The 8720-nt window shown below is 43.4% G+C and overlaps 1 protein-coding gene across 1 annotated transcript in view; it reads right to left on the reverse strand.

Moving 5' to 3' along the window:
* Positions 1-3727: 3727 nt before the first annotated feature.
* Positions 3728-8720, reverse strand: part of LOC119415883 (chemokine-like protein TAFA-5) — a 14981-nt gene continuing 9988 nt past the window's right edge. The window contains exons 3-5 of the mRNA XM_037683055.1: positions 8218-8345; positions 4964-5011; positions 3728-3736 (exon numbers count right to left, since the gene is read on the reverse strand). Coding sequence (XP_037538983.1) covers positions 3728-3736; positions 4964-5011; positions 8218-8345 — 185 coding nt within the window. The remainder of the gene's footprint in view (positions 3737-4963; positions 5012-8217; positions 8346-8720) is intronic.

Here is an 8720-nt window from a genome sequence, read left to right on the forward strand (position 1 = left end):
CCCAGATTTTTATGCCATATTTGCCTGGCTTACTGGGCATGTATTGCCGGAAGGGGCATTTTCCACGGAAAGGGAGAAGACGCTCATCCACTGTCACCTCTGGTCCTGGGTTGAACATCAGTGGAAGGAGCTTCACCCATCTATCCCAGACGTCTTTGATGGGAGCAAGCTTGTCAGACCGTGCTCTAGTATCTCTGTTGTCAAATCTGAGGACTCTTGAGATCATTTGAAAGGTCTGAAGTGACATTGTTGCGCGGAAAATACTCCTGCCTGTGGACACATCCCAGAGACTAGTAAGGGCCTCATTGCTGGATCTGTACACGCCAGCGAGAAGAAGAACACCAATAAAAGCATCCAGGCACTCCTCATCAATGTCTTTCCAAGTGTCACCGTGAACTTTTTTCCCTTCGAGGTTTGTCATAGCAATGATGACTTTCTTTAGTGACTATGGCATAAACAAATCAAAGCATGTCTTGATGTCACTTACTCGTGTCACAGCAAACCTTGTAATCCCAGGGGTCATCTTCATAACATTTTCAGCAGCTTCCCTGCCATGTGAAACAGGAGGAATCGCACTCCAAGTGATGTTACCCTTTTTGGATTTATAGGTTTCAATTACAGGAGCAGCTTCAGCACCTGTGCCCTCCTCATCCGACGAGTCTGTGTACTCTGATTCATATTCAATAGCATCGTCCTCCTCAGAAACTGGCTCATCTGTGTCACTAGGTGTGTCCTCTGCATCATTTTCAGCAAGGATGTGATCTAGAGCTTCTTGTACTGTGAATCTTCTCTTCATTTTGGTATGCAGCCAAGCTCTAGGTAAAATGGAGTGTCTGTTTCTACATGTCTCTACATGCCCATGTAGAGACACACCCAGGTGGGTGTGTCTATCTAGGTCTGCCTATCAAGATGGGCATGGCTATCCAGGTAGGCTTATCTCTACATGGGCATGCCTCAACATGTCTCTGCATCTACAGCTGGATGAACTTTTTCAGTTTTTGGGAGCAGAGTATGAGGGACTTATCAATAAAAGTAGTACGGATAAATGGGGATGTTTTGGTCAGTGAAGTAGACAAACAGGTAAAAACAGAAGGCCCTAACATATGTATGACAAAGTTAGTGAGGTCACAGTGTGTTTATGATTTCAGTTTTGACACTGATTATTGGTTGATAGTCTTATACCATAACTGGGTCACAAATGACCCCAGCGCGGCAAGTGCGTGTTGTTCTATAAAAAATAAAAATTAAATTTAGTGAAAAAAAAAAATATTTTTTTAATTTAAATAAAGGTTCCAGACAAAGTCAAAAAGCCTTGATGCAAAAAAAAAATTATTTAAAAGACAGTATCATGATTTAAAATTTAAAATGGGTCACTACAGACCCTAACATAGTAGGAAGGTTAAAAACATTACTAGAACCTCCTTCTTCCACCTGCGTAATATCACTAACATTAGAAACATCTGATCTAAAGATGATGCAGAAAAACTGGTCCATGCATTTGTCACGTCTAGACTGGACTATTGCAATGGTTTATTATCTGGGTGTCCAAATACTTCTTTAAAACGTCTTCAGTTGATCCAAAATGCTGCTGCCAGAGTCTTAACTGGAGTTACTGGGAGAGATCATCTCTCTCCAATTTTAGCTTCTCTCCATTGGCTCCCTGTCAAATCCAGAATTTAATTCAAAATCTTACTTCTAACCTACAAAGCTCTCAACAACCTAGCTCCATCTTATATTACAGATCTTATTCAAAAAGCGTTCAATACAAAAACAACTGGACTTTATTTGTAACAGAAGACGTTTCGCTCCTCATCCGAGGAGCTTTCTCAATTCAAAGAGCAGAGAGTGAGAGATACAGGTTATAAGGCTGAGGAGCGAAACGTCTTCTGTTACAAATAAAGTCCAGTTGTTTTTGTATTGAATGCTTTTTGAATTCATCATGTCCTGGATGACTGAGAATCTTCACCAGCATACAGATCTTATTGTTCCATATTTTCCTAACAGAGCACTTCGCTCTCAGACTGCAGGTTTACTTGTGGTTCCTAGAGTTTACAAAAACAGAATGGGAGGCAGATCTTTCAGTTATCAGGCTCCTCTCTTGTGGAACCAACTTCCAAGTTCTGTCCGTGAGGCTAACACATTGTCCAGTTTTAAAACTAGGCTTAAGGTTTTCCTTTTTGCTAAATCCTATAGTTAGGGTCGGCTTGGGTTTCCTGAGCTGTCCCTTAGTTATGCTGCTATAGGCTTAGACTGCTGGAGGACAAACTGACCACACTTTTCACTCTGCTGCTTCTTTACTTACTCTGCTCAACATTTGTAATTATTTTTTCGATCCTTAACATGTGTCTTTTTTGTCTTTCAGGTATACCTGGACCTGGACCTATATCTGGACCTGGACCTATACCTGGACCTGGACCTATACCTGGACCTGGACCTATACCTGGACCTGGACCTATACCTGGACCTACCATTCTGTGTTCGTCTGTCTCTCCTTCCTGTCCTCTCAACCAGCCGGTCAAAGCAGATGGCCTCTTGTCCTGATCCTGGTTCTACTGGAGGTTTCTTCCTGTTAAAGGGAGTTTTTCTTTCCACTGTCTCCACTGTGCTTGCTCAGGATGGGAGACTGCAACGAAGCCAAGATTCAACTTGTCTGCTGGATTCCTTAGATAGAGAACTTTACTAATTGGCTTTTATGTGAATGTTCCTGTAAAGTCCCTGAGACAACTTTGTTGTGATTTGGCGCTTTATAAATAAACTGAATTGAATTGAATTGAATGTGTGATCTTGTTACGACCTCGTCTGTTTCCTGCATTGTCCGGCCCCCTTCCCGTCTCCTTTATTGAACTACAACCTCTTTTCTGCCCATCGGTTTTTGGACTAAGGATTCTCCTCTGGATTTATTCCCTGACCTCAGCTTTCTCATGTATGACCCTTGCTCCACCACTTGGACCACAATTAAAGTTCGGATCTACTCTCAGCATTAAAGGCCTCCCTCTCTAGCTGCTTGCCCACCACTTATGGCGACATCATCGCCACCACTGACACCACTGCTGCAAGCTCTGGGAGTTGGCTCTGCACTCGTCCAACACTCCTCACCTATCTGAGAAGGTCATTTTCAGAGACCTACAGCCAACTAACAGTGAGAGGGTCCAGACTCCCACCAGCAGTTTTAACATAATAAAAATTGTTAAACGTCTGTTGTGTCCAGCTGAACTTGTGGGTCTTGTCTTCTTGTGTCATGAAGTGATGTAACTAAGAGAGACAAAGTGATTTTATGTTGCTGCAGCCGATGGGACCAAAGGAATCTGTATGTTCCTCTGATGTCTGGATGAAATGAAGTGCAGGACTTCATGGGAATGACAATGCAACTGTTGTTGAGCTCTTCGTGTAGTTAAATGTTAAATTTGTACAAGGTGGTCCTGTTTTTACAGGATCTTCCATCCATTCATCTTCTCGACTGTTTTGTGTTCAGAGTGGGGCTTCACCCTGGACAGGTCACCACTCCATCACAGTCTGTCCATATTTGGCTGCTCGAGTAGTAAAGTTTGCTTGAATAAAACGTCCATCCAGCAGACATCGTGCCACCTTCAGATCCTTCCTCAGGAGGCACCTTCTGCTGCCGCCGCCCGACAGCTGCACCGGTAGCTGATCTCCAGCAGCTTTTCTGCTCAGGATGATGGCTGATGAACGTTTGGGGGGGGGGGGGGTTGTGTCCTCAGCACCACTGTCAGGAGACCTGAAGGACAGACAGACGGCGTTAGGACAGAAACTCTCACAACGTCTCAGAGAATTTCACCAGACGATGGAACAAGACGGTTCACAAGAATCAGCTGAAACTGAAAGAAATGCAACATTAATGCTCAGCTGAAGTTTTTCTACAAGTTACTTTTGCCTTTTAGGCTTTTTTAAGATAACAATACAAAAAAGTAGAGAAATTGCATTTCCTGTGAAAATGCAGTATGAAGGCTATTGCTGAAGAATTTGCTTAAAAAAGCTGAAATAAGTTAAAAACATGCTGAAATGTAGCTGAAATGAAAAAAAAAACAAGCTTAAATTAGCAGAAGAAAGCAGAAACAAAAGATATTTGCTGAATTACATTCAAACAAAAATGACCACGAAAATTATAAAATCAGATAAAAAAAAAGCTGAAATTAGCCAAAAAAAACAGCAGAAAAGTAGCTGAAAAGGCAGAAAGAAGCTTAACCTATAGAAGGAAGTGGAAAGAGCTGAAATGAACTCAAAATATGTGGAATTAGCTGAAAAAGCTCAAATTTGTATAAAAACAGCAAAATAATAGCTGAAATTGCAGAAAAAGCTGAAGCTAAAAGAAATAAGCTGAAAGGAGCATAACAAGTTGAACTTGGGAAGATGTATCAACATCTGTATCAACTTCAACAAAATACCACCGTCATTTTAAATCAAGTTTCTCACAGTGTAGCTGCCATTGACAGCAAGTTAATCAACTTAACTCCTGCCACACTGCTAATCCACCTTCTGTTCCCAACTCGTCTCCTAGTCCCGTTTTGCCATTCAGAGAGTCAGACCTAAGACCTTCCGAACACTTTGAAGGTAATATCAGTCTTTGTGGGGGATTTATGCTCCAGTGCAACTTGGCCTTCGCTCGCTCCCAATCTCTGTTTCCTACTGATAATGCTAAAATAACTTACATTGTTTCTGCTCTAAAAGGAAAAGCTCTCCGCTGGGCCCAAGCATTTCTGACTGCTCATTCTCCTGATACTTTAACTTCTCAAGTTTTCATTCAAGAATTCAAGCTTGTATTTGACCATCCACTCCACCAGGAGGCAGCCGCAAAACAACTACTGTCATTACGACAAGGAAGTAAATCAGCAGCCGACCACTCCGTGGATTTTCGTATTGTTGCTGAGGAAGCTGGATGGGATGAACGAGCATTAAAAGGTACTTATATTAATTCTTTAAATGAGAACATAAAGGACCAGCTTACCTCTCGGGATGAACTCGGGAGCTTGGATGAATTAATCTCGCTCTCTATCTGCATCGACAACAGAATAAAGGAACGTAGAAAGGAAAGAAACTTCATTACCCACAATCCTTGGTATGTTTCTCGGTCGGCTGAAAATAGTGCCACCAGTAATCCTACACCACCTGAGTCTGAACCAGAACCGATGCAAGTAGGGCGAACCCGACTATCTCCTGAAGAGAGACAGAGACGATACGCCGCTAAAGTCTGCATCTATTGCAGTAACAAGGGACACTTTGTCGCCACCTGTTTGGTACGGGGAAACGGACTGGCTCGGCAGTAAAACAGGGGACACCGCCGAGTTTATCCCAAACCTCCCCTGCCTCGCTTCTGTCTGTCCCTGCCACCATACTTCACGACTAAATCAAACTCCCCATTTTTGCTTTTATTGATTCCGGTGCAGAACAAAGCATGATCTCCAGAGACTTAGTGGAACAACTCCAACTCCCCACCATACCACTCAACACACCTTGCTCCATCACGGGGTTAACTGGACAACATCTTGCCTAAATCTCTCACAAGGTCTCCAACTTTCACATTGTTGTCTCCGGCAACCATCATGAGTTGGGTGAGTTTCTTGTTTTTGATTCATCCCTGCCTCAGTTATTTTTTGGGTATCCCTGGCTCACCAAACACAACCCCAATTTTTATTGGTCCGAACGTCGGTTAGAGAGTTGGAGCAAAGAATGTTTATCGTCCTGTCTGAAGTCGGCTGTTTCTACTCCCGTTAAAGGGGAGGAACCCTCCAATGATATTGATTTATCTAGGATTCCCCCCGTTTACCATAGTCTGGCCCATGTTTTCAGTAAGAGTAAAGCCTTGTCACTACCCCCACACAGACCTTACGACTGCGCCATTGAACTCCTTCCTGATGCTCCACTCCCATCCAGTCGGTTATACAATCTTTCAGGCCCCGAACAGAAGTCTATGAAAGATTACATTGAGGACTCCTTAGCATCCGGCATGATCTGCCCATCCACTTCCCCTCTTGGGGCGGGATTCTTTTTTGTAGACAAGAAAGACAAAACCTTCAGACCTTGCATTGATTATCGGGGGTTAAATGCCATCACTGTGAAAAATAAATACCCCCCTCCCACTACTCGATTCAGTTCACGATCAGCTCCATTCTGCAACCATATTCACTAAGCTAGACTCGAGCAACGCATACCATTTGGTGAGAATAAAGGAGGGGGATTAATGGAAAATGGCTTTTAAGACCACCCTTGGACACTTTGAATATTTGGTGATGCCTTTCGGACTCACAAACGCACCCGCTGTTTTCCAAGCTCTCATCAATGACGTCCTTAGAGATTTTTTGAACGACTTTGTTTTTGTCTACTTAGATGATATTTTGATCTACTCCCGTGATAAAGAGGTACATGTTAACCATGTTAAGGCTGTGCTACGTTTATTTGAGAATCAACTATTTGTAAAGACTGAAAAGTGTGATTTTCACGTGACCTCCGTCCCCTTCTTGGGTTTCATTCTAGAGAAGGGACAGTTCTGCGCAGACCCAGAGAAGGTCCGAGCTGTCACTGACTGGCCAGCCCCTAAAGACCGCAAACAACTCCAGCGATTCCTGGGCTTCGCCAATTTCTATAGACGGTTTATTCAAGATTACAGCCGGATTGCTGCTCCCCTCACGCAACTTACCTCCACATTAAAGACCTTTTGTTGGACCCCTGAGGCAGACACAGCGTTTGGTGAGTTGAAAGCTCGTTTCTCTTCTGCTCCCATTTTGTGCCACCCTGACCCCAAGAGGCAATTTGTTGTGGAGGTTGATGCCTCAGATCTCGGTGTTGGGGCAGTCCTGTCCCAACGTTCAGAAACAGACAAGATCCATCCCTGTGCCTTTTTCTCTTGGCGACTCTCCCCAGCTGAAAAGAATTATGACGTGGGTAACCGTGAACTATTGGCTATCAAATTGGCTCTGGAAAAATGGAGACACTGGCTTGAGGGTTCCGGAACACCTTTTGTTATTTGGACTGACCATAAGAATCTAGCTTATTTGCAGAACGCTAAGCAGCTAAACCCCAGACAAGCCCGATGGTCCTTATTTTTTTGCCAGATTCAACTTTTCTACAACTTACTTACCTGGTTCTAAAAATGTTAAACCCGATGTCCTGATGCATGCTCAATAATCCAGGTAGAAAAATCCAAAAAAGTTCAATCTGGTCCTCTGGACATTAAAAAAAAACAAAAAAAACAACACAAAGCAAAAAAATATAGAAACGTTTCATCTCTCATCCAAGAGACTTCCGAGGCCAATGGAGTGAATGCTTCATGAACGTTCTGACAAAAATGTTTTAAGTTCATCTTAAAAAGTTAAGTCAGGTCCTCTGGACGGGTTCCAAAAACCAAAAAATTGTAGAAACGTTTCTTCTTTCATCCAAAGGACTTCCTCAGTCTGAGGAGCTGTATTCAGCTCAGTCTCTTAAATAGCACCGTCTCAGAGTGGATCAACCAGTTTGCTGCTAACAACCAAAATCAGCTGCTCACATGGTCAAGAAGGACCATCAGCCTAACAATGGATCATTAGCACCTGATGGCTGTTTACTGTTCACAGAGGGCTGAGTGATACTAGCAATCACAGCATTGTAAGAGGGGGACAGTTGAACCCGGAGGCTCCGCCCCTGTTTAATGATGGACGGTTTCTTTTCACAAAGATGGCCTCCTTTACTCCTCTCTCAAACCATCGTTCCTCTCTGTCCAGGATGTGAACATCTTCATCCCTGAAAGAGTGACCTCTGACCTGGAGATTAGTGTAGACCGCAGAGTCATTGTGATGGCCAGCGGCCCCCGCTGACCCCCCATTTGCTCACATATCTGCTCCTCATGCCACGTTTCTGCCCATCCTGCCATACTCCTGCCTTCATGCTCTTTGTTCTCCTGTCCATGTCACCTACCTTTCAAAAACACAAACTTTGTGTTTTTGAAACCATTAGTGAAAAGGCCAGACTTCAGGGGTATCTGAGGCAGGCTTGAAACACAAGAGTCAGGGTGGCTTCTGGGTAATACCAGATGGCTAGGCCTCAGACTGACGAAGCCTCTTGGATGAGGGGCGAAACGTTTCTTTTTAACAAAAAAACGAAGTCCAGATGACATGATTCAACCTTTTTTGTTGTTATATACCTGGATGACTGAGAAAACAAACTTTGATGCAGTTGTAATATTTGGCTCACATTTTGTGTGATTTGTGTCAGTGTCTTCATTCTCACCGTGGTCGTCTTGACTCGGCCTCCTGGCTGCGTGCAGGTCCAGCCAGACCGGTTGGTCAGGAGATCACAACCTTCATCGTCCAAACATGGAGTCATCGCGCACCACGTCCGATTCCTGACAATACGAACTGAGGCCAAGACAGAAAACAGCACAAACAGGTCTGTTTATTTTACATGATCTCTGTTTTTCACTTAATGTCTCGGACCTGGAAGACAAGTAAATTTTCAGTGTTTTAAAAAAATACTAATTTAAAAATCAAATATCAAACAGAACCCAAAATCAAAAGACTAAATCAAACCAGACAGCAACAAACAGCATCAATGAAAAATAACATTAAAAACCATCCATCACTGGTGTTCATGTCCAACAATCACTGTGCAAGAGGCGGGGGACACCCTGGACAGGTCTCCAGTCCATCATAGGGACACATAGAGACAAACAAAACAAACAACCATTCTCTCTCTCTCTCTCTCTCTCTCTCTCTCTCTCTCTCTCTCTCTCT

Source organism: Nematolebias whitei, chromosome 10, assembly GCF_014905685.2.
Source record: "Nematolebias whitei isolate Nwh7 chromosome 10, NemWhi1, whole genome shotgun sequence".
Taxonomy (NCBI): Eukaryota; Metazoa; Chordata; class Actinopteri; order Cyprinodontiformes; family Rivulidae; genus Nematolebias; species Nematolebias whitei.